This window comes from Sabethes cyaneus, chromosome 1 (genome assembly GCF_943734655.1).
Source record: "Sabethes cyaneus chromosome 1, idSabCyanKW18_F2, whole genome shotgun sequence".
In the NCBI taxonomy this organism is placed as follows: domain Eukaryota; kingdom Metazoa; phylum Arthropoda; class Insecta; order Diptera; family Culicidae; genus Sabethes; species Sabethes cyaneus.
Window position 1 is genome coordinate 116,612,597 of NC_071353.1, and position 26,557 is coordinate 116,639,153.

The window sequence follows — 26,557 nt, forward strand, 5'->3', positions numbered from 1 at the left end:
TACACACTTTTTGTCAATTACCTGGTAGTCTGTTCTCTGTGGTACTATGTACCATCCATCATAGATTGAATCAGTTTGGTGAGCTTTCTGGGGAAGTTATTTTCGTCCATGATTTTCCAAGGCTCTTTCCGGTCGAGGGTAATATATGCGGCTTTGAAGACAACGAACAAATGATGCGTGGCAACTCTGTATTCACGGCCCTTTTGGAGAGTCTGCCACAGTGTAAATATTTGATATATTGTAGACCGACCTTCGGTGAAGCCGGCTTGATAAGTTTCCAACCCACAAATTTGTTCGCAATTGGTGTTAATCGGCGGAAAATGATTTTGGGACTGCACTTTGTAGGCGGCATTGGGAACGGTCATCGCTCGATAGTTCTCACAGTCCAACTTATCGACCTTTTTGTAGATCGAGCAGATAACTCCATTATTCCACTCCTCCGGGAGCTGTTTCGTATCCCAAATTCTAACAATTAGCCGGTGCATACAAGCGGCAAGCTTTTCTTGTCCCATTTTAATAAGCTCCGCTCCGATGCCATCTTTCCCAGCTGACTTGTTGTTCTTTAGCAGCATGATAGCCTCCTTAACTTCACCTATCGTTGGAGCTGGCCCCTCTTCCCGGTCGTTGCACCCTTGAAATCGCTTTCCCTGCCGCCATAGTTCCCCGCCTGGGCTCCATGCAGGTGTTCATCGAAGTGCTGCTTCCAACTATCGGTGATTTGAGTACTTTTAGCGGTGTGGTTACTGGTCATTGTCCATGCAAATATCACCTGAAGTAGGAAAGCTTAATGATGATAGATGTCGTTTCTGCAATCTAGAGTGTGAAAGTGCTCATCATATACTGTGCGAATGCACGGCATTATTCAATAAAAGGCGCAAATTTCTTGATAAAGGACTGTTGGAGCCTTCGGAAATATGGGCTAGCTCTCCTCAGAAAGTAGTACAATTTATTCTCGACATATTACTGTTAATCTGTCCTCTGTGATATTACCATGTTGGGATAATGCCTTCGATTAAGATAACAATTACACCACACCACAATAGATCAAAGAACTGGTCGCAGTGGTCCAAGGTCCCCAACAAGGAAAAAAACTGCAAGGTATACAGCCCTAAGGGTAACGTAGGACTATATCAGATCATTAGATCAAAGACTAATGTAAACTGCATTTCAGGCATATGCATGTTTATAAGAATCTGTGAGTGTGAATGTGAAATATTCAAGTTCAATTCTTCATTGAATGCAATGGTGGCCTTAACAATACGTGGACGGGGGTTCATAAGTACAACGCCTTTTAACATGAATGGCAATAGGCACGTAAGGTAACGGTGTCGATTCACTATCTTTTGCTTCGAGAAGGTTTAACTAGTTTACCTAGTAACTAGTTTAGTTACTAGTAGTGCTACCCAGTCCCAGTATAGTAAACAAAAACGTAGTCCTACGTCAAAAAATCGTTCCATTGATTTCGTGCCACATGTCCGATGGAGTGCTCCGCTATGCTGCAAATAGCTGTTTTGATGGTGTTCCAACAGAGAGGCTTCGTCCAGCTTGTCCTCTTCCGGCAGTGCAGCTTCGAGTGAGTGTGCCTAGTTTGCGGTGACGTCTGACTACTTCAGCCGCGCGAGCAGCAACGTAGCCAGAAGGGCGGGGGGGGGGCAGTTTTGATTTTAACTGTTTTATATGCATATTTTTTCGTTTAGAACTACAATACATTAAATGTATTGCACTGTATTATATTTATAAGGAGTAAGATATGCACATACTGTATTAGAAGCCAAAATAGGGCTCCTGGCCCCCACCTCTGGCTACGTGGCTGCGCGCGAGATCTAAATGAGGCTGGCATCGGTACCGAATATTGTTAGCAACGGATAGTTTTGGGCGTATCTTAACCATCACTAGGTCGTGGTTCGAGTCAACGTTAGCGCTTCGATAGGATCTGACGTCGGTAATGTCTGAGAAGAGCCGACAGTAGATCAAAACGTGGTCGATCATCGATTTTGTCTGATTTGGTGACCTCCAGGTGCCGTGTTCTTGGAGGCAGGAAATTCGATAAGTGTTTCATTGGCCCATTTCATTGGTCAGCTGGTGTGCGCTGAACCATCCAGTCACCGGTTCATGTTCCTCCTCCTGAAATCCCCAATGACGATCTTGATTGCATGTTTTGGTCAGGGGTTATATTCACTCTCCAACTGCGCGTAGAATTCATCCTTGTCATCACTGGTACTTCTGAAGTGAGGGCTGTGCGCGTTGATGATGCTTATGTTGAAGAACCGGCCCTTAATTATCAACCTGCACATTCGAGGATTGATTGGCCACCATCTAATCACCCGTTTCCGTATCTCGCCCATCACTATGAAAGCTGTACCCACCTCATGTGTGTTGCTGCAGCTCTGGTAGATGGAATGTCCATCTCTGGACATACGTACCGTTGAGCTCTTCCAGCACAACTCGTGCAGCGCTACGACGTCGAACTTGCGGCTCTTCAATACATCGGAGAGCACTCGAGTGCTCCCTTGGAAGTTGAGAGATCGGCAGCTCCACGTCCCGTGTTTTCAATTCATAGTTCTTTTTCGCCATATGGGTCTATTCCGATTGATTTAGTTCGATTTTCTTCGTTTTTCGCTCATTGCTCATTAGTTTTTCGTGGTGACTGCTTACAAGGCCTGCAGCACCAACCCATACGACGTCAGCATACGACCTTGGGTTCCACCGGGGTTGGTTACCCGATCTCCACCAAGGTTGCTCGTACGCTCCCGGAAAAAAATAATCATAACACGAATATAAAAATTATTGTTACAGTAGGATACAAAATACAGTAAAAACAAAAAAATTTATCGTCAGAAAAGATAACCAAACCATTAAGATTATTATTGTACTGTATAATCGGCGTGCGACATTCGGTGTTATTCTTGTTCTGTGTGTCACAACTACGTCACACGTGGTGCGCTGTGATCGAACATTGATGCGCTATACAGCGCACCACGTGCGAAGAAGATGCATCCCTTTGTCACTAAGTTACAGAATGAATTACGTCTTCCGCTGGCTTAAATACCAGCAAATTTTCAAAATATGTGCTTAAATTTGGAACAGGATGGAAAATTCGACCGAAATATGTGCTCTGCAGTGCTCTCCAGCATCAGCTGCTCCCCAAAATGAGGTAAACATCATGTATATATACACGGCGTATTTATAGTTACTATATATATAGTTCGGCGGATAGAAAATCGGGAGCCAAATAAACGTCAAAAGCGGAGCCAAAAGCTTTTCAAAATCCAAAATGCAGGAGTAATGTTAAAAAAACACACTTTATTTTCATAGAACTAGTCATTTTCAACACCCGCCAGTGATTATTTTTCGTAAAAACCTGCACATTTCACCATAATTTCAAATTTAATTTCATAAATCAGGGATGCCAATTCGCCTGGTTTTCTATCCGCCGAACTATATATATAGTAACTATAGGCGTATTTCGTGTTCGCCAGTGTGGATGCTTGAGCTGTCAGAAAGCTCTATTAAGAACACTTACGTAAATTTCAAAAAAACCCTAAAAACACGTGAACACAAGAAAAAATATTTTCTTTCCGTGTTAAAATAAAATCTATAAAACAGATTTGTCTGTACATCTGGCATCTCTGCTCTCCTACCGGTCAACGAACCACAGATCAAAACAAATAAGTGAAAAACTAATGCATTGAAATCTGTATCTTCGTTTTGTATAAAAGTGTGTTATTCCTGTAATTCATAATTCTCTAATATTACAAAAGTAGGTAATAGTTTTAAAGAAATGCTAAAAAGCTGCACAAGAATTACCAAAGCAGAAAAATATGTGCACTTTTTTAAACGAAGTGCCTCCAGTTCGGCACAATCAAGTGATTCTGATGCAGTAGCACAGAATTATTGCCTTGGGTTGGTTAGGTAAGTTTTATTTTCACAGGAAGATTGAAATTGTATAACTTTAACATTTATTTGTAGACAACACGATAAAGAAAACTTTCTCTGTTCTTTACTTTTGAAAAATCCTGAACGTCGCCAAGCCCTGGCCATAAGAGCTTTCAACGTGGAGATTGCTCGTATAACCAGCACTGTCAGCGATGACAAAATAGGTCAAATGCGGCTTAAATTCTGGGACGATGCAGTAAATAGTCTTTATAAGACAGATTCAAAGCAGGTTCCAGAACAACCAGTAATAAGGGAAATCAAAAAAGTCATCGACGATCGTAAGCTTACAAAGCGGTACTTTCAACGCATCATTAGTGCGCGACTAAACGCCAATTTACGCTTCCTCACCGCCAAACAGCTCGAGGACTATGTTGAGGATTCTGTTTCAACAGTATTGTACTTGTTATTAGAAACTCATGGTATCAAGAATGTGCAAGCGGATCACTTAGCATCTCATCTCGGCAAAGCCCAGGGAATAGTAAATTTGCTGCGATCTATCCCTCGTCAAGAGCGAAGAAATGTTGTACCAATACCACAGGACATACTCATGCAGCATGGCGTTAGTCAGGAACGCATGTTACGAAATCAGAAGGGCGATAAAGGAGTCGAGGAAGTCGTTTTTCATATGGCAGGAACAGCACACCAGCACCTTGAGAAGGCGCGAAATTTGCTAGTTTCCGTGCCCAAGGCGGCGAAACCTGTCTTTCTACCCGGCGTAGCAGTCGGAAGATTTTTAGAGCGACTGCGACGAGCCGACTTTCACCTGACTGATCCAAACTTGCTGCGAAGCGATTCTTTGCTACCCTGGTCGTTATATTGGAACTATTTTCGAGGAAGATTTTAGTTTGTTGTATTACCTACTGACTGAGCGTATTTCGTACGGAAATAGTGTCATTTAATATAATAGGCTAGATCAAAAGAATAATTTTAAATTATTTTCGAGTATTCTTAAATTAACTAGAAAGTGAGGAAAATATTCCAAATAAAATCTAAAAATACCAACCGTACATGTCTTACTCGAATAGTTCGTGGTTTGTCATCATATCTTATGAGGCTGACAAAAATGTGTTTACTTCATAAAACGAAACTTTGTTATAAATTTTTATATAACCAGTAAAATTACAGGATCTAGTAGCAATGGCAATTTGTGTACTTACGTATCCTCCCTTTTCTGCAGAATAGAAACGTGCGCTGGCAAGCACACGGAATGAGCTTTTCGTAAATGTGTCCTTAAATTGGTAACGTACTGAGACTGGAAGTCACACAGTGAACAACGAAATAATTTATGTTCATCACGAATGTGCTTATTTCTTGCTGATACGTTGGAAAAAAGTTGCAAACAGTGTTGACAGAGATGACTACTCCTGGTATGAACCAAGAGGTGGTAAGGTGCCGAAAATGCTTTCGGACAATGCTTACAGTAGAATATCGTATTGCTAGACTGCTTCCGATCAACGTCTTTGTCACTAGGAATTTGACATGACGCAGAAATTGAAGTACCTTCCACGCGAAGCACATGCTTTTCATGTGCATCTTCTATTTCGCTTGTGAAAACGTAACTTGGAATAACTAAAGTTTTCTCCAGTGGGTCGCTTGCGGAAGTATGTATCTTCTTCATCTTTTTTGGTGTAGAGGAAACTATACTTGATTCTTTACGTTTTTCATTCAAAGAATTCAAACGACTTTTGCTGGCAGTTACATGGCGCAAAATGTTGCTTACTTGATTTGTTAACTGGAAGCGTGGTTTAGCATGGTGGACCTTATTATACGTGTGTTTTATAACTACGTCTTGTTTTTCTTGTTCTGCATCGTTGGACGGTATTTCTTCTAAATTCATATCATGACTCAAATATGGATTAATATCTTCAAACTGCTGCGTAAGTCCTGAGCTACCTTCATCCTCTTGTTTGAATTCTTCATTTTTACCAGTGTCAACCTCTATAAAATCTCTGCGCAGCAGGCATTCGGCATCTTGAACTTTCTTACGAAAAAGATAGCACTGCAACAACTGACTGCTGCAATTTTCACACAACATCATCGGTTCATTTTCGATTTCCGATTGAGAAACCTAAAAGTAACCTATATGTTATGTTGTCTTTGAGCAAGCAGCTTTTACATTACCTGAAACTGACTGAAGCAATTGAGTGCATCGATTATCGGAACGGAATTGGCGCTGGACTGTTGACAAGGTTGTCCTTGACAAACCGTTGTAAGCGAAAGTGAAAGTGGATGCGATGATCCGAGCCAATCTTTAAAGATGTTGTAACTGCCCTCCTTTTCCAAGCAAATCCTACACATCCACGGCTCTAACGTTATTGTTTCGATTTCCATGCTGCAATTGTTACGCCTAGATTCGTCTTATTTTCAAATAATCACATATTTTCGAAATGAAAACTTCAAAATAAACAGAAGCGAAGGAGTATCTGACAAAAATTATGTCGCACTTTGCCCTTGACGTTATAATATTTAAAAACAGGGTTGGAATATATACGGGTAAATAATCGATATTCTTCGGTATGATCGATAAATGAGTAGGTGCACTCTTAAATGATTCTACCCGTAAATAGGTCAGATTTAGTTAAAGCTAGGTTGAAATTACTCAAAATGCCCTTAAAGACACCCCATCGGCAGGCAACTATGTTCTCGCTGCCATCATCTCGTGTGTGCGAAAATGAGATAACATGTCAGCACTGTGTTTCACTCAACAGCCAGCAGTCCTGATTTGGGCCCGCTGTCAAATTTTGAGCCCAGTCGCTGATGTTCACTGCAGCTCGTTATAGGGATGTCGATGGGCTGCTTAAAGAGTACAGGCACAGGCCGACGATTACAGTCGTTTTCTGAAGTATAATCAATATATATAGAATGCCAGTGTCGCTGCAATGCGCGTGGTAAACATCACACTTGTTCAGATAATGTATTTACAGTATATATGCATATGTGTGTGTGCTTGAGATTCATCAAAAAAGAATCTCATTGTCAAACTTTGACAACCAGTTTAAAATTTCAAATATAGTTGCCAAGTAATGTGATTGGAAACTACGCTTGCTGCAAATTTCTGAAAAAATCGGTGCAAAAGGGCGCAGTTGTGGGATCCGGACGAAAAGAAAAAGAACGTTTAAAAACATTTCGCTGGCATGAAAACACAGCGATGAGCGCCCTGATGACATCACCAACGAGCGCACAGATAAAGAACAGATAAATAACAATGAGCAACTTTGACAATGAAGTTCCCGATTCACAGACTTGATACAGATTGTTAGCATCATGTTTACCACAATGAGTCCCGATAGTAAAACAGCGACACTGGCATTCTATACATATTCATTCTACTTTTTCTGATTTTTCCGGCACCTTTATCTCGTTTGCTTTGCGTTGACGAGAGCTAACATCAGGCGGGCTCAGGAGTCGTGGGCCTGACAGCTGAAGAGCTAACTTGTGTGAAGAGTGGCGAATATATGATTTCTCGATTACGCTAACGCTAACATGTTGGCATCGAAAACATGGCTGCCTGCCAGCTACTTGAATTTTTCGCTACATGCCATCAAATGTCTTCATCTGCCACACCTTTTTAAACCTCATTGGACCGGGATGACAAATTGAACAAACGTCAATCAGGATTCGGGTGTTTTTTGATTGAATAACACATTCATGTTCATGTTTGCGGATTTTTAAGATTTTGTGTTACTGAAAAACCTAAGTGTAGAATAGTGCTTTTAGGGTTTAAAAAGTACCTATTACAGCCGCAATGTTATTTATAAACAGAGGTAGTATCGTGTCCCGGTTCCAGAGCTATAGTCTACTAAGGCTCTTTTCACTTGCATCAACCGGAAGGAAAAGTACATCAGTACCATCTCCTAAACAGAGTGGAGAATTTCATGAAGACCATGAGGGAGAAATTAAAATTAACACAAAACCAACACACAAACGGTTGGAAAAACGAAAGCCTTTCATGAAGAACATGTTCGTTGGAATCGTAGATACTGACCTGCTAGTGTATCCGGAATCGCTAAATCGGGATGAGCAGAGCCGGCTAGAATCAGAGCGTAAAAGTTTTGAAAAACTTAACGCCACGAATAAAAATAAAGAAGAAGCTTTCGGCCTACGATCGCCACTTAATTACGGCGGCAAGCAGCTCATTGAAACAGAACTAGCCTATTTCAATGAGATATTATGTACAAATATCACTACTGCTGTAGTTACTATGCAACACAATGCCGTAGTAGAACTATTGAATCAATTTGCATCTGATCGGTTGAAAGCTAAATGTTTAGAAGAGTTGAGCACCGGTCAGAAAATTGCCAGCTGCGCCTTGTTTGAAGAAAAAGCTCCTAGTGGTACTATGTTTAGTACACTAGCGAATTTAAGTTTAACTACCGACAGATGGTTGCTTAACGGAAGTAAATCATTCATACTTAATGGCGATAAGTGCGATTACCTGTTGGTGCTGGCTTCAACAAAACCAGTAGAGGCAATAAGTGAACACGATTCGTCAATAACTGCATTTCTAGTGGCTGTAAATGCCACAGGCGTGCACCGAGGCACGACAGACGAAACGCTTGGGTTAAATAACGTTAAACAAACAACGTTCAAATTTGAAAACGTTGAGCTTAGTGCTGGTAAGCATTTTTTTTTTTGTTCTGGTCTGGTAAAGGTAATTAAAAAATTTTTGGTGTTCTTTCAGACGATGTAGTCGGAGCAGAAGGAAAGGGAGCCGAAATATTGGTGTCGCTTCTGAAGACCACACGAATCCAAACAAGTGTAATGGGTGTCCAGTTAATGAAACAGATTCTAAATCAAGTGACAAAGCATTGTATTGAGACAAAAACAGGAGCTGGACATGTATTGTATGTAATTTGTCTATTGCTTCATGTTCTACAAATACCATTCAAATCTCTTATAATATTTTGCAGAGACATTGAAAACGTTCGTGAAGAACTGTCGCGTTCATTGTGTTCTATTTATGCTGCTGAAAGTATGATCTACCTGACAACAGGATTGCTGGACGACTTCACTGGCCAAGATGCTGAAATGGAAGTAGCCTTAACAAAAATTTTCACAAACGAAAGATTGCTACAGCTAGCGCTAATGCCACTGCGATTTATCGGACCACAAGCCTTGGTAAAGAGAAACATATTTGAATCTACGCTTCGAGATGCAATACAGTTTTTCGGCCATGGAGAAACAATGGATTCCGTAAAGTTTTTCGTGTCTTTGTCAGGAGTGCAACATGCTGGGGTAAGCTTCTGACGAATTCTATAATTTCTCTTTTCGAAAATGTTTTTTTTTTTCGTTAGATGTCCACTTATGAAACTGTAAAGAAAGACCGAAATCCAGCCATGAATCCATCGCATGTACTGTCAAGATTTTTCGATAAAAATACAATTGACACACCAAAAAAATTTGCCAACCTGGAGCACTACTTTCATCCGTCACTAGACACAGCTGCAAATCTAATTGAACTATCAATTGCACGACTAAAGTTGGCCACTGAGTGTACGTTATCCAGGCATGGTCTTGAAGTAATAAACCGCCACATCGAACTGGTGCGTTTAGCCGATATGGCGGTTCTAATTTACGCAATGATAGCTGCATCCAGCCGTGCATCTCGATCGTATTGCATAGGCTTGGCGCATGGAGACCAGGAGATTCATCTGGCCAATACGTTCTGTTTCGAAACCAGTGAAACGGTGCGACGACTCGCTAAGGATCTCGAAGTGGGTCAGTTCATCACAAACGATGCGAACTATGACGGTTTAGCACGTTATTTGTTTCGACAAAAACAGTACTATTTTGAACACCCGTTGAATAAAAATTTCTAATAGCAGGTAAACGAATGTTTGCTTTATGTATAAAACTGTTACATTGTATTCCATCGTGCAAAAAAGAGCTATTATTTAAAACAAAAACGGAGGAAGAGTTACCTTGTTCTATTAGCGGGAATTCCATTTACTTAGTATTTCTAAGGAACTTAATTACCGTATGGTCGCCATCTACCGCTCATTTAAAAATGATTCTAAGTTAGTTTGTCCATAGTAAACATAAATTGAGATCCATCGTAACCAAATTTGCGTCATAAGATAGAGAAAACAATTGTGTTTACAAGAAAAATTTCCTTGGTTTCTAAATATTTAATAATAGTGACTTTTTAAAAAAAGTAATGCAATCTCATGACCTCTTTTACCGCTCACTTGAAATATGATGATCCATTTACCGCCCATATGGGTGCCATTTACCCCCCTTATTTTTTACTGTTACCAAATAAATAAAACCCGCGTTTTGACCGTTGATTTTGGGTATGGCATTTATAGCAGAATAGAACGCTAATATAAATACTGGTGACTTATTTCACGTTATTTAGTAGAATAGTTTCTAAATAACCAAAGCAACAAGTTCGCTTGAGCTAATAATTAATTTAGTCATTTGCACTCGCTCTTAATAAAGACGCGATCAAAATGTCGTTTTCTATAAAGATTATTTATTTTGGAAATGAGCCTTTATGAATGTAGTAGAAATTTATGTTTAATTCGTATCATTAAACATACAAAATTATTGTTTGTCAAAAGTTTTTATAATTATGAACCATTTTAAAGAGATGTTAACATTTTTTGTTTGAAATGAGCGGTAAATGGAGCTGAGCGGTGAATATCGACCTTATGGTAGTTTCGTTTCTGCGATCTTCTCGTTGCCTTCTTCTAACATACCGCTTTAACCACACTCTGAGCGGTGTGTATCATATGCTATGCAATTGACAAGGATATGTGGAACAGTTAACCCATTATGACCCGGGTATACCTAAATTTGGACCAAATGAAGTGAAACTGTGTAATCCATTATAAATATTATGGCTCAAACGTGTAGGGAAACTCAAAATCGTCATTAGGAATGGTTTCAAGGCCAAAATATCGCAGGTTTCATATTTCATACGCTCAGTTTCAAACAAAAAAATTTCAAAGTAATTTCAAAGTAATCGGCTGAGTGCTCTTCGCTCTGTTGGTCCCCATTGGTCAGGCCATGGTAAGGTTATATGTTTTATTATTTTAAGAAGCTAGAACTATTATACCACTGTTTTTCCCATTGTTGACGGATTGTTGTTTTGCATGTGCGGATTAAGTTTTCTTTGGGTATCTGGCATGGTATCTCATCGTTGTTGCTTCCTGCTTTGGCAAGTTGGTCAGCCAGAATTGAATCAATTGTATGAAGAAACATCTGCAATATGCTTAAAATGTACGTTGGTTGGTTGGTTGGCATTTTAGTAGCAGTTCATCGACAACCCAAGCCCTCCATCTTTGAACACTACGATTGGTTACCTGTTTGGTGAACAAGTTGAGTGACTATAAAATTATTCGATCGCCCTTTATACCTGTACTTCTTCTATTTCCCACCGGATCGAGTAAAGGACGCCGTGCTCCTCATAGGCATAGGCATAGGTTTCCACAATTTCTTCGGTAGTCTCCGCCTCTGATAAATGCTTGGTGATCTCAACATTCTCGGGATTAATTGGTGTGAACGAGGGAAAGGCTGCCTTGAGGAGGTACTCAAGGTATAAAACTCAATCACTGCGAAACCACTATCAGGCTCTCAACAAGCGCTACAAAAAGTTTAGCCGACACTGCTTCCGCAAGCACTCAAACAACGTTGAGCGCAGACTGAAGCGCAATTCCAAGTCGTTCTGGAAATATGTTAGTGTTCAGCCGAATGACGACGGTCTTCCATCAGCCATGTTCGTTGGAAATGACACTGCGACCAAATTGGATATGGTTAATCTATTGTTTTGGTGGAAATTCTCCAGCGTCTTTGTCTATAAAGGCTGTTCGAAATAGAAGTATCGACTGCACTAGACAGCATTCCAAATTTCGGCGATTGTCTCACTAACCTGACTATTGACGATTTTATAATCAAGAAACCGCTTGGTTGGTTACTCCAATCTGACGTATATTTAACTCCTCGATTATCTCAGGTATATTTCCTTCTGCTTGGAAATCCGCTTACATATTTCTAGTACATAATAAGGGGACCAAATTAACATTGACAACTACAGAGGGATTTCTGTGGGACCTCATTGTAATCGTGCCAATTTGCTCGCTTGTCCAGCAATACATCGCCGACGAGCAACACGGATTCATGCCCAAGCGCTTTACGTCTATCAATCTAGTAACACTCACTACGCACGTAACGGATTGCTTTGACGACCATTCTTAGACAGACGTCATCTACACGGACCTCTCCGCCGCTTTCGATAAGCTAAATCATCAAATCGCCATCGTGAAACTGGGCATTAGAGGGCCGTTGCTCCAGTGGTAACAATCATGGGCCACAGTCACCTCACTTCTCTCACGCGCCCTATTCTCACAGTCACCCTCACCTCACCTTACCGGCCCCATTTGATTTGTACAGTCACCCAGGTGAGCGGAGTCACCTTGGTGACTCTGAGAATCACAAATTGTGCTCTCGCCTAAAAATTAGGTTTAGGTTTAGGATTTAGGTGGGGTGACTGTGAGAATAGGGCCCCATATCTATCGAATCGTCGTATTAATGTATTTATCAATGAGTTCAGCTCACCGGCTTCCGCCGCTTTTTCCAGAGTCCAACAAGGTTGTCATCTCGGACCATTGTTTTTTCTTATTTATTTCAATGACGTCGATTTAATGCTCAAAGGTGTGTTCGCAAACGACCTGAAACTGTTCCCGAAAATCAACGACTCATCGGACACTCTCGCACTCCAGGAGTAACAATTGATATTCGCTGGGTGGTGCAAACACAGTCGTTTGACACTAAGCCCCTACAAATGTGAAGTGATTACGTTCTCGAGAAAACTTCGTTTCATTCGTTGTCGACAAGGCCTGCAGTCTCGACACACGCAATTCAACTTCAACCTGCCATGTAGCACGTTGGGCTACTCAAAAGGGTGTCCCATATCAAATTACATCACGGAAAACGCTGTAAAAAATTACCTAATTGACCGATCCTTTTCAAACTTTCAGGCAAAATATAACCCATTAGTAAGCTTTGGAGTAACCTAGAGGGTCATTCACCGCCATTAGTAGGCTTTTGGTATAAATATTTATTCCATTCAACTATAATATCATAACCGTATACTCGCATCTTAGGGTACCGCCAGAGTGCAAGCGACATGCGACGCTACGCGACAATTCTTGCTGTAGTTATACGCGCAGCCCTTTTTCGCCCGAAGCAGGACTGTGCATTCAGCAACATGAGAGCGAAGTCGTGTCGCGTCGCTGTCGCGTTTACTCTGTACGGGGCCTTACGCTTAACTCCACTCATTAGGTTCTGTATAACATCTGGCTGCAGCTTCTTCTGTACGGAAACGCACTTTTTCTTCATGTCTTTCTGACCTTCTTGGGATGCTTCCGTAGCCCAGTATTTAGGCCTTAGTTCCGGTGTGTTGCGGGCTTCATGTCCTTGGGAATGAAAGTGACCCTGTTGGCTTCGTACCTCTCCAGGACATCCTTTGAATAGTGGCACGAAGACGCTTCTGTAAACACTCCTTGAGGTAGATCTGCCCGTTTACAGTCCCGGTAGTCACGAACGGTGCACTCCGTTTACCACATGAGCAGATCGCTTGCCAAAGCATTTAATTTTTTGGTAAACTTTGAAAGTTTCTGTTTCCTTACTTCCTCCGAAACATCAAACTTGTACTGGGCGGTGAAGAACAGTAACCCCGGTTTTCCCCCTTATCTAAGTCTCATCATTCATGAGACAAAGAGGCTTCGTCAGCATCAAGGTATCGTTTCCATGCCCGTGACTTTCTCACCGCATTTTGCCGTTCGTCACGATTTGAAGCCTTCTGCACTTTGTACGTATGCAGTCCATCCCGGTTCTTAGCTCTCTAAACGTAAAACTTGGACAGATTGAACTTTTTGGCAACATCCTTGACCGAAGCATTGGGATTCCGCTTAAACGCTTTCACGAAACGGTTGTGATCCTGGTTACTAATAGAACATCCATTCTGACTGCATTTCTCTTTCCGTTCGATGCTCTGTTTGCTCTGTTTGCTATTGAAAGTACCATGAAAAAACTAAATAGATTTACTATTTACAATTTTACAACTTTTCATGGTAATGTCTAGAAATTTTTACTACGAATCTGTTATTTTTGTTATACATTGAAATAACGCCGAAAGTAACGAATAATAATTTTGACTAAACAACGCTAGGGCTAAACAGAAATCTTTTTAGCCAATATTTACTGGTGCGTGCTTTCATTTTTTACGTTCTACTATAGTGTACCCTACCATGAATGACCAGCCCACAGATTGCATTAAATACGATTATGCGTAGCTTGACATGTTTCAATAATCTTACTTTTACTCGCTTGTGACCTTTAAACGGGCCATTGGTTACAAATAACATTATAGCCGAAGCACGTTTATCGCAATTATGACGTGCCATTCGAATGTCCTTCTCTTTTGACATGATTGGCAACAGGTACGGCGTTAACGGCGTCGATTCACTGTCTTTTGCTCCGAGAAGGTTTTACTAGTTTACTTTCACAGCTTACCGCTTGTTACATAGCAGAAAATATGGCACGTACGCAAAAATTTCTGATTTATTTGTATGAGGGTCTTTATCCTCCTACCACAGGGGTGAGGGGTCTCAAACCATCATAAAATAAATTGGTTCCATTTGGTTAATTAGTTCTCGAATTATGAAAAAAATTGTGTTTCATTTGTATAGGGGCCCCCCTCCCCTCTTAGAAGGGGTAGAGGTCTCAGTACACCATAGAAAAAATTCTTACCTCCAAAAAACACCACATGCCCAATTTGGTTCTTTTAGATCTATTAGTTCTCGAGTTATGAGGAAATTTGTATATTATTTGTATGGGAGCCCCCCCCCCCCTGAAATCCCCACATGCCAAATTTGGTTCCGTTTGCTTGATTAGTTCTCGAGTTATGATGAAATATGTTTCATTTGTATAAAGCTCCCCCCCCCCTCTTACGCCGTCCATAAAATTGCTCTCTCGCATCCTCCTTAAAATTGCTGATCATTTTATCTTTCCAACGACATATAAATTGTTTAGTTTCGTTCAGTAGTTTAGTAGTTACTAGCATTTGAAATCTTTCATTCCAACGTTACACTTCTATTTTCGTTTTCACAAAATGCTACCCAGTCTTAGATAGTAAACAAAGACGTAGTCCTACGTCAAAAATATGTACAACTCTTTTTGACATGATAGGCTCATTGCTATGAACGGATGTTCTGCTAGGCGGTGGTAGTACCATATATTCATATATATTCATTAATTTTGTTAAATTGTTTCCAAATATGTGCACATGTGCGTAACTGTAGAATATATTGAGGATCGCACGTATACGATGTTACTATTTTGATAAATGATACATACAACGCATGTAGCATGTAGCATCGTTTCGTTCACAAGTATCGTCCAACTACTTGGATATTGATTACTACCAAATCTTCCAAAACCAAATATTCGCGTGGCAAAGCCTTCATTCCATTCAACCGTTCGCTACACCCTACTCTTTTGAATGAGAACCCATGAGAATGAGTGATACTCTCTATGTTTCTTATTCTGTAATGTACACTGATACAAATATTATATTTGAACTGACGGTGGTTCCCACACTCTCCCTTTACTTATTGCAAAACTCTGTTAGCCTATAACTGCTCAGCGGTTGGGGAGGTGAAATGCAGATGGGAAATAGGGTGTGAGTCTCTGGGCTAAATTAATACACGCACGTAACTTCACTCGGGAACAGCAATAGCCGAAGCAAACCAATTTTCGCGGATAACTGTAACCAAAGGAATAATCTTACCATGTACCTAGATGCTGTAAAGCAGACTTGCCATTTCCTCACTCATTGTGCAAAAATGAGAAATACTTATATACTTTCGCTTGATATACGATGGGAATCTCTCTTAGTAGTGCCTGCAACTCGCGGCTCATATGCCTACGCCATTCTCCTCTGTTTTTTAGTTCAAATACGGTAACTGCCATGTATGTTTTCCGTAAGCAAAGTTAGACTCAAGTCCGTAGAGGACTATCGGTCTGATTAGCGATTTGAACATCGTCAGCTTTGTGCGGTGGCGTATGCTTGCCTTGATCGAGGCGTCTTGCGGAGAAAAAAGTAGGCTCGATTTCCAACTTGAAAGCGTCGTTGATCTTCTTACTCGTATTATTTTTTCTCCGGAACAACAAGAATTTATGCTAGGCCACTCAGCTACCACCTACCACCAACTTGCTGGAGTTTACGTCGGCTTGCATTACACACCTTGAGAACAAAGCCCAAGTTGACATCTATACATAAATCTGAACGCAGCGTTCGACCGAATTGAACATGTAATGCCATGTTATGTAAATTAAAACCTCTAGGTGTATTTGATGTTAGGGTAGAACGAGGCAAGATGCCCACCTTAAGCTCACTATCAATATATACGAAGAAATCTACACCAAAGGGCTCAAAACCCCTTTTTTACAGTCTTTTCTATAACCTGTATGCATATTGGGTGCTAAAAGTCATAACGCATATAAAATATCCACGAACAAAAATTCATCGAATTTTACTAACCTGCGGGGCAAGATGACCATCCTTTCTAAAAGCTATTAAACCTTCATTGTATTTCACGTATAATCTAAATAATAAATATTATGGAATCAAGCTGCTGATAAACTATTTTAAACATTATTTCAATAATTAGGAGTGTTAAGGTTATAAAAAGTTGTACAAACTCCTCTATGGTCATTATTAGACAGAAATATGTTAAACAATGTATTTTTATCGAAAACAAATAAGTATGCATGTTTATTATTGTTTCTACGCAGCTATTGTTGCTGATTCAAGGTTATTGTTATGCAATTGCAGGGTGGCGATCTTGGTCTATAAAGCGCTGCGCATTTTGCCCCGCAAGTAGACGTATTTTTTAAAAGTAATTTGTGGTAAATACATTATATAATTGCTGCAATATCAACATCTGATTCACAACTAAAATCAATGCCACCATAACTCATTTGATAGATGAAATTTTTTTTAAATCATTAAAACCTTATTTTATGGCTGCGTAATCTTATAATAAATGCAGTATTTTTAAACGTCGATCTATTTTTTATGTTATCGAAGAGTTCAATGATTTTATTTTTCTAATTGTTTGAATTTTTGTTAGGTGTAGTGTTTATTTACGCCTACGGTTACTAATAATATACCTTTATAGCATATATAACGATTTTTGGAAGGATGGTCATCTTGCCCCTTCCTACCCTATGACTCGATGACTGCGAACTTATCTGCTTGGTAGAACACTTAGTTTACGATTGGATTTACATCATCGGAACCATTCCTTAATGTATTTGATGTCCCGCAGGGTGGCAACTAAAATCCGATTTGAAGATGTTCTATGATGTCCATTCACCAGATGATTGCAGGCACAAGGACTCCTTGTCCTTGATCACTTCGTTACCTGGGGACATTAGTTGTGCTGCTCACTATTGAATTTTCGAGCACAGCATAGATCGACGCAATCAACGGCGTTAAAAAAGCAAACCTTTCATGACACACCCCAATATTCGAGTTCAGCGAATCAGCATCCTGTATTCTGCAAGTTCAGCGAATCAGCAAAGCAATTTTATCAATAGACTCAACCGATGTTCTGTTTTTAATACTTTTTGTCTAAACTAAATGTACAAAGGTTTTAATACATTTGCTCAATTTTATCTAAAAAAAAAAGAAATTAGTAAGAGGAGAGTGAAGCCAAGAAATTCCACTAATTCGTTACTCCCATCTGTATGGGGGAGAAATGAAAAAGAGAGCAAGATAATAATTCCAAAAATTATTTTGAGTAGATGAGCAAAGATTTTATTATATATCTACTCATTTTATTTCCATCTCTAGTTGATACAAGTTCGATTACTAATAAGTTATACCATAAATAAATAAGCTGTGATGTATTTTATTTGCAATTAGTCGCCCTTTCTCCTGCATTCCGACAGATCAGCACAATGAAATGGGCAAACAGCTTGATCGAAATAGTTTTGTTCGAAACTAAAATCCATCGGAATACAGCGTAAGGGTAAATGTGTCGGCCAGTAAAAACGGTTATTTTTCTGGGTTTAATATCGTCAATATATAACGTAGCGCAATTGCTAAGGGAAGCTTAAGCCAACACACTGCTTTTTTAATCTACCAACTCTCGAGTGCAAACTGTATTCTCTCGACTGGTACTAGGTTGCGGATCTGCGGTTTCGGAATTCAAGTTGGCTGAAACTGCTGACAAAGAAAGCCCGCTGTTTGATGGCGATTGTAGAGAATTTCCCGCTAGGCCTAAAAGCAGCATTCCATCACGTAACTCATTCTTCACGTACTTGGGATCTTGTGAGGGACACTCGAAGTGAACGCAGTGAAATATCTAAAATTTTACAAAAATGCCTTCCAACCTGTGAATACCAAATAATGTCGGTTAAGCTTACCTCATTTGCCGTGTTGTGAGTTCCCACTATTTTGATGTAAACCACAACCTTGGGATCAAATGTAAAATGCTGCCAAGATTTCAGCAGCTCGTTACGTTTATCTACGACCATATCCCACTGCTTTAAATTAGTAGATGTTTCAATATAAAAGCTGTATGATCGGTCATCGCAGTCCCACAGCAGCAATCGCAAGGAACCAACCCAATAAGGTTGTCCGAGTTGGATCAAAATTACACCGCTACCAAGCTGATGGCAGGTATATCCAGAATCCCAGTCATAGTTCTTTACATCGCCATTTAGCAACACATTTCGGGTTCGGCTTACACCTTCTACCACGGTTGCACTTCGTTCTACTGTAGCCACGTTGAAATTAGGCGCTAAGATACCATTTACAACTGGAGTAGTTTTTTCGGTGAACATTGCCTCAAGAGCAACCACATGAAATATCTTGTTAACAGTATTGTGTGTACCAACCAATCTTATGTAGCGCACGGCACGTGATGGAAAATACAGAAATTGCCATGATCTACAATAGTAATCCGTATGATCTACTACCCGATCCCAGTTAGCCTGATCGACCGATACATCCACGTAATAGGAATACGATCGAGAATCTCGATCCCAAAGGAGTATTTTTATGTGATTGATAATAAACATTTTGCCCAGCTCGACAATAATCCCTTGTGCATTTGGCGTATCGCTTATTGAATGGCGCGTATAACCTTTGTCCATATCGTACGAATTAGTATCACCATCCAGTAGAGCAGGTCTATATTCGCCTTGTATAGTGCGTGAATTGAATTCCTTACAAGCGACATTCTCCTCTGGCCCTGCAATGTGATAAATTATTAAAACCAATGCTAAGTGCATTCAATGGACATCATTATTGACAATAGTTCCGTGGTATGTACGGTAGGGAGTCAATTTGGCGTTACTTACAAAGGGCACCTCTGTACGGCAATTGCGTAGATGCCGTTTTTTCAGCTATTGCATCCAGCAGAAGATCCGGATTCAAGATACCAGACGGCCGTACAACGTGAAGCAGTTGTTCCAATGTCATCAGCGAAAAACGTACCTGCGAAACAACATCCCCAACATTGGCCCCGTCACCATTGCACTTGCACCAGTCATTTACGGCTTGAAATATCTGAACTTCAGGTGCGAAAAACGAGTCTCGTGCAAGCAAACTGCAGATCGAATCTTGTGAAAGATTCTTAAACGTTTCATGTTGCAAAATTTCTCCCGCGTTGCGATCCAAAAATGAATGACAAACATTGGTAAGACCTTCCAAGCCAAACAATTTGGCAGCATCCAGAATTGCACAAACGTTGTTCAAAGACAAAACTTGCCGTAGGTAATCCGAAATAGCGATTTCCAAGTCAGTGAATCCGTATTGGTTTGCTAAACCAAGCGTATCCAGTATATTTTCTTCTTTCATTTGCGCTAAAGACATATTACCAGAGTAGATATACTTCAATAGTGCTTTGAAAGCTTTCAGGGGTATTTCCAAATGTATTTCATTTTGGTTTGTTTCGGACAGTCCACCGTAGAGCAGAGCTCGGAAGTATTCACTGCGAGCTGCCAGTATTACACGATGCGCCGGTAATTTTTCGTTTTCAACAATGAACGTTACGTCGGAATAATCGTGGGACATGCAGAGTTGCGCCATTTGTTCACTGAAACGTGCCGTCAAGGCTACTTCTTCAATTCCTGGTTTATTTGCGGATGACAAAAGGGGACCAGCCATCTTATGACTCTGGCTGCTCATCGCTGGTGCTGGTGGCTCGTTGGCACAGCACAACGAACAGCACAGCACATCCAAAGGCTTAGTCGCAGCTATGTCGTATGGGAAATAAGTCAGCGTGCTCGAATGTTAAATAGCTATTCCTGAAAAGATAATTATTTAAAATCAAGTAAATTAGTTACAGTCATCCGATTTTGGCCGATATTCGTATTTTTTCTTCTAATTTTCATGATAGCGACACTGAACCGAGAGATGACTCATAGCAAATTCGTTTCTTGAAAACCAATAAATGCTTCAGACAAAACGAAGCTAAAATTTACGTAAATGGACAAGCGTACCTGGTTTTGAAATGTATATTCGTTGTTTTACTAGTTGTTTGTGCTCTGAAAACGTATTTTTCTTTAAATCAACCGCAAATTACCTTCTACGTAGTTTGATCAAAACAAATCGTGAATCAGAAGCTTTTCTTTTTTATCCATTCGTGACTTTTCTCCCCCTTTTCTTCGAAAACTTGACGAAAGCTTCAACGTAAATAATAGAAAAGGTAAAGGCACGACTTATTCGCGAAAATCTTTATATGTGTGCGTGGTGGAATACTTCATGAGATTCCCCTTTTGATGAATCTCAGGCACACACACATGCATATATAATGTATATACATTATCTGAACATGTGTGATGTTTACCACGCGCACTGCAGCGACACTGGCACTCTATACATATTGTCAATTGCAAGGAAAATTGTACCATCCAAAGTGCGATATCGCTCATAAAAGTGCTATTTTGCATTAAATCGTTTCGGTATCTTCGGCGCACTTTTTCGTTATTTTCCAAGTGATAAGTGCGCCGAAGATACCGAAACGATTTAATGTAAAATAGCACTTTTATGAGCGATATCGCACTTTGGATGGTACAATTTTCTTTGCAATTGACAATATTGGTTATACTGAAAATAGAGACCGCTTAAAGCAGTGGTGCCCAGACATAGGCATGGTGCGGGCCAAATTAGATCGCCCCATGAGTCCGCGGGCTGCAATGACCTCTGGCGATTTCGACGCATAACAAAATGTAACATAGGCGGCAGCAAAAGCCGATTTTTAGGAATCACCACAAGATTTTAACTGGAAAGCAATCAGATCTACAATATGCGATCTACGACTGATCTGAGTGACCTGTGTCACAAAAAAAAATTCATAGGTTCGCCAGCCCTCAAACCAGTCCGCGGGCTGCACGAATCATTACGGAGGGCCGCGATTTGGCCATCACTGGCTTAAAGCATTTCATCATGATGGGCCATCCATAATACGCATAATACCCAATTTACCCTATAACCGCTGCACAGACTTTTTTTTAATAATCTGGCACCTCTGCCGGTAGTAGCCATGTTGAATTTTGATTTGATGGATCGACGTTGTTGATTTGATGATTGATGGGTCGAACGTTTAGTCGGAAAATATAAATTTTTAACGTTTTTGTGCAAAATTTCCCGGTACGCATAGGAAAAGCTAATCTTCTCTAGCTTGATCAAAAAAGATTAGTCGCAGTATATAAAAATCAGGTAAGTTTTACGCTACTTTTCGATCCGGATGTTGTGCAAAATTTAACCTGCTTCAATTGTCTAAATTCACTTTACAAGCATTCTGATAAAACCGCTAAATGTGTATAAAAATCTAAAGTAAAGCTCTAAATAGAACAATTCTTGTTTGTTAACGTATAATTAGTTTAGTATAATAAGATTAGACTAACATTGCGTGAAATGCAATTTCTCAGTAATTGATTGTCCTATTAACGAGACCAGTGTTTGGTGTAGGCTGTAGGGGGAAATGTTAAAATCTTACCATATTCTTGCCACTTACCAAAGATCAGGGCCAAATCGTTCAGAAGAAAGTTGAAATCTTGCGACATCGACGCACCACCTACCTCTTAAGAAAATTTTATTTATCTACGAGCCATGAACCTCTGCGTCCATTAGCTACTTCTATTATGGTGTTCGGGAGATTGTTGTATATTGAAAATTTAATAGCATGTACCTAGTTAGTGCTTGTGAATTCTATTAACATTTAGATCACTTTTATTCGCATTCATTCGATATTCTGATCATTCCTGATAGTAATTCCTATTTTCACTTCTGACCAACATATGATTTAACAGTTGTTTGATCATAATTAGAATCGATCATGTTATCCAGAATGCGATTGTTGTTCGGTATCAAAAGGGAAAAACTAGAGCAGAAAATGAAGAAGTCTATTTTGCATTCACTAGATGAAAAATATGTAGTCATTATTATCTGTAATCTTGTACCGTAGTACGAGATCGTAGGGCATCCAATTTGATTGAGTTGGTTTGATGTTGCATTCTGTTTCAACCCATTCTGACCGGAATGCCTTTCCTGAATTCTCACTGTTTGTTTTATTCCATGTTGATCAGGATTGAGAATAAGAAAGCTCCAGCTGATCAGAAGGGGTTTTATCCAGAACGCAAAATCGAAGCGAATAGTTCCGTTAGTTTAGCTCATCAACATTAGAATGCTAACCATAGTCAATCAAAAATGATACGTCGTATGTAGTTTTTATTTTTTGAAGTATGACGAACCCGATTGTGATTGCATTACATATCAGAAAAAGATCTTGTTTATGAAGAAATAAAATATTTTATGTGAGCTGTGACAAATGAAACATGTATATGAAACGTTGGGTCTCCCAGTTGGCCTCGAGGTATGATGCAGGCCTAATAAGCCAGTTGTCGTATGTTCGAATCTCGACTGAGAGAGGCTGTTGGAATAAATAGGATCGTAGCAAGTGGCCCTGCATTCTAACCTGTATTCCTGTATTCTAACAGCTCGCTGCGAAGTCTGTCGTATAAAAACAGGTCAAGTTTCGATAACGGAATGTAGCACCTAGACTTTGCTTTACTTTTTAAAATGATAGATAGGTAGTTTAAATGATTTAATAAGTAGTTAAATCTTGGCATCTATAACATGCAGATGTTTGACATAGGACTGCGTTAGGCTAGTTTTTATGACTTCGAGCCCAACAAAAAGCGCAAAATAGCACGAAAATAATAATGTAATAATTCTTATTACAGGGTGTCGATTACCTGGAAAATCAGGGAAAACCTGGAAATGTCAGGGAAATTCGTTTCAACCTGGAAAAGTCAGGGAATGTCAGGAAATTTTATTTGAAGTCAGGGATTTTTAACACGGGAAAAAATATACCGAAAAAGCTATGGCTTCGCAAGGATAACATTTATTTCAAGTAGCTGGTACATTTTTATTCAATGCCATCACAAATGCACAAATGAAATGAAAGATGGCACGTTATTTTGACTCACGTGCAACCAATCTGTTCCGTACAAACTTCACAGAGTTTCGAAATTTAGAATTTTATGAATGTGCGACTGACCCGCTCTTTATCAGACCGCGTTTCTCAACAACGGTTGGACCGATTTGATCGATTTTCGGAAGGGCTCACCACCTAATTGATCATTACCAATATTTCAATATTTATTGGATTCTTCGATATTGATCGGATATTTAGCACAAAAGTTTTATGCACAACTTCTGTGCTAAATTTGTTTATTTTGCATGGAAAGTGACATAAAAGTCCGTGCTAGGCTAGGGGATGTTGACACGCACAGTGCATATTTTTAGTCTGTGCATCACTATTGTTGAAGCAATACTTTTTCTGTTTCCTCTGCGGCCAAGATTCTAGCAAGATTCTTACAACACTATTCTACGCTTCGAGAACAACTATTCATTGGATCATGGGAATTGACATTTAGAAAAAGTCCAACTTTTAATACAAAGAAATTTTGCATCTAGATAATTCCAGACTTCCGGACCGAAATCAGACTGTAACCGAAACGAGATCGAATCAAACTGAACCAAAAATCAGCCTTTGAAAACAAGCTACGACATTTAACCCATTTGTGAAGGAACCCGGACTTTAATGTTTATTCCGATGTCGATCACTAGTGAAAACCTACGATTAATTCGTTTTCGGAGGATAGACCATTTCAGCCTCAAAATTTTGATTTAGTCAAACAAATCAGTCACATGTTTGAAACTCGACTGGGAGCACCTAGGGCAGTGATGGCCAAATCGCGGCCCGCGGGCCGCATGCGGCCCTCCGTAATGATTCGTGCGGCCCGCGGACTGGTTTGAGGGCTGGCGAACCTATGAATTTTTTTTTGTGACACAGAGGTCACTCAGATCAGTCGTTATACCTCTTGCATATATTGTAGATCTGATTGCTTTCCAGTTAAAATCTTGTGGTGATTCCTAAAAATCGGCTTTTGCTGCCGCCTATGTTACATTTTGTTATGCGTCGAAATCGCCAGAGGTCATTGCAGCCCGCGGACTCATGGGGCGATCTAATTTGGCCCGCACCACGCCTATGTCTGGGCACCACTGACCTAGGGGAGCACAGAGTCGATAGAATCGCAAACCCGACGTTATTAAAGGTAGATCGAATAAAAATAGAAGATCTGGATTCAAATAATAGAAAGAAGCTGCGTTGCTCAATTCATCATCGCAAAAAAGATGAATTTGAATTGAAAAAGACGAATGAATTCATTAAGAAATAGTAATTAAAGAGTTAACAACCAATTTAGTCTAATAAACATTTTGAAAACAGAAATTAGCGAGATATTTTGCAACTGGACCTGAGTAGTTTTTGGTTGGACATGAGTAGTTTTTTTGTGTAAAATATAACGTGAAAAATTAGTCTATGGAGTTTTAACACTTCTAGCAACAAACAGAATGTGGGTATATATCAAAATGTACTTTTGTGATTTCAAGTGGGGCTCGGGATAAAAATTTACCAAATGTGATTGTTGCGTTGTTCAGAAAGTGCTTTTATTCCGTTTAAGAATACGACTAGTACGGGGATCATTGATAATTAATAAATGAATGTTTCTCGGGTTCATCCCTATTTATCACAGCTATCAAAAATATCTCCGAAAAATGTCGGATTGATTGGGTCGGCCGGGAGCTTAGGGTTAGTAAAGGCAGGCATGTCTAAAAACTGAACCAAACTGCGTGCCGCATTTGAAAACTACCACGAAGTTTATTTGAGACGGTACGCAGTTGCCGTGCCTGATAAAACAACCCGTACGCTGTGAAAAAGCAACCGCTAGCCTTTTCAGTGTTGTTTTTTGCACACCGGGTTTTAACACTTCGGAAACACTCGGGATGGCGTGTATTTCTACTTCGTAAAAGTTTCTCGGATATATGCTGGACGACCAGCGTGAACTCGTGTCTTTTTACTTTTCTATTTCTTTCACTCACACGGCCAATTGGAATAAGTATGAAGCGCCTCCATGCGTGTTTTTGCAAGCTTGAAAGTACTCGCCTACGGTGGATTCCGATATCGGTAACACTCGGAAACCGTGTGTAATTGAAAACAGACTGAACATTTTTTAAACCTAACGCCACCGGTGTAATGCTTCTTACACTCCGTGTTTGTTTGCATGTACGGGAACGGCGTGCAAAACGAAATTAAGTTTGTTGAGTGGTTTTGAGCAATGGTGCCCACGTGTAAGCTCGGTTCGGTGTTTTACCCATGCCTGAGTAAAGGGTTGTAAGCGGGATACCAGACCCGGTTTGGATGCCGAAGGAGCATTTTACAATAATTACGAGCAATGATAGATGTGCTAAGGTAGCAGAAGCGAAAATTAAATCAATTCTTATACTAGGTATGTTACATTTAATCCACAATAAAAATATTTCTAGCGGTCGGTTTTAAGGATTTGGCGACGGATTCCCGTTATAGTCGTTTCGTCTCGAGGGTCTCTATGGTTTAAAGCTTATGTCGACTACCGCGAACGCCCAGGTCGTGTTGCGCTAAATTTACTTTGTAGATGCTGGGACTGTGCATAAATGCCAAGAAATTTGTTCCATGAGTCGAATCCTGATAGGTTGATAACTAATGATGGTCCGAGATGATGCAAAGGTTCACTTAATTCAAAGTATTGTTCAACACGACTAAATTTTCTATTACACGATGCAATTGGTTCATTGCTGCCAAATTAAGTGCGTTGAAACCCGTTGGTCAGCAGTGAGTCCTTTGTCCTGAGCGAAAATTCGATCGGGATACGGAGGTAGATTTTCCGGGTCGCGCTAAGGGAAACTGCGCAGGGCCAATCATGTGAGCCTCGTCTGCGCTCATTTAATACGAAGGTTCCAATAGAGTTGATACGGAGTCCAAATTAAGCTCGCATTTTTGCGAAGGGGACAAATTAAGGCGCAATACAGGGCTTCATTCATTCATTGGGACCATTGCGGGTCTTTAAAATTTCGTCCATCTTTTGCAACAAATCTCAACTGGCTAGTCGCTTTTAAGATTACCGTTGTACGGTGACGATCGAATGTCAGTTTCGGATCGAGAATCAAACCAAGGTCATTCACATACTCAACTCTATAGTACCTGATCGTCAATTT

General features: G+C 40.1%; 4 protein-coding genes across 4 annotated transcripts; 2 read left to right on the forward strand and 2 right to left on the reverse strand.

The window, feature by feature from the left end:
* Positions 1–3,781: 3,781 nt before the first annotated feature.
* LOC128746146 (NADH dehydrogenase (ubiquinone) complex I, assembly factor 6 homolog) lies at positions 3,782–4,895 on the forward strand. The gene is made up of 2 exons (XM_053843194.1): positions 3,782–3,912; positions 3,970–4,895. Exons 1-2 carry the CDS (start codon positions 3,782–3,784, stop codon positions 4,778–4,780), a joined length of 942 nt encoding a protein of 313 aa, XP_053699169.1. The 3' UTR covers positions 4,781–4,895.
* Positions 4,896–5,064: 169 nt separating this feature from the next.
* On the reverse strand, positions 5,065–6,357 carry LOC128732511 (zinc finger and SCAN domain-containing protein 4). The gene is made up of 2 exons (XM_053825777.1): positions 6,058–6,357; positions 5,065–6,004 (listed from the first exon to the last, which is right to left on the reverse strand). Exons 1-2 carry the CDS (start codon positions 6,265–6,267, stop codon positions 5,090–5,092), a joined length of 1,125 nt encoding a protein of 374 aa, XP_053681752.1. The 5' UTR covers positions 6,268–6,357; the 3' UTR covers positions 5,065–5,089.
* Positions 6,358–7,581: 1,224 nt separating this feature from the next.
* LOC128743874 (complex I assembly factor ACAD9, mitochondrial) lies at positions 7,582–9,940 on the forward strand. The gene is made up of 4 exons (XM_053840563.1): positions 7,582–8,552; positions 8,618–8,780; positions 8,847–9,171; positions 9,231–9,940. The coding sequence occupies exons 1-4, from the start codon at positions 7,682–7,684 to the stop codon at positions 9,753–9,755; spliced, it is 1,884 nt and encodes a 627-aa protein (XP_053696538.1). The 5' UTR covers positions 7,582–7,681; the 3' UTR covers positions 9,756–9,940.
* A 7,840-nt stretch (positions 9,941–17,780) lies between these two features.
* On the reverse strand, positions 17,781–20,575 carry LOC128741364 (BTB/POZ domain-containing protein 9). Its single transcript, XM_053837144.1, has 4 exons — positions 20,458–20,575; positions 19,315–20,262; positions 18,376–19,205; positions 17,781–18,314 (listed from the first exon to the last, which is right to left on the reverse strand). Exons 2-4 carry the CDS (start codon positions 20,141–20,143, stop codon positions 18,084–18,086), a joined length of 1,890 nt encoding a protein of 629 aa, XP_053693119.1. The 5' UTR covers positions 20,144–20,262; positions 20,458–20,575; the 3' UTR covers positions 17,781–18,083.
* Between the last annotated feature and the right edge of the window lie 5,982 nt (positions 20,576–26,557).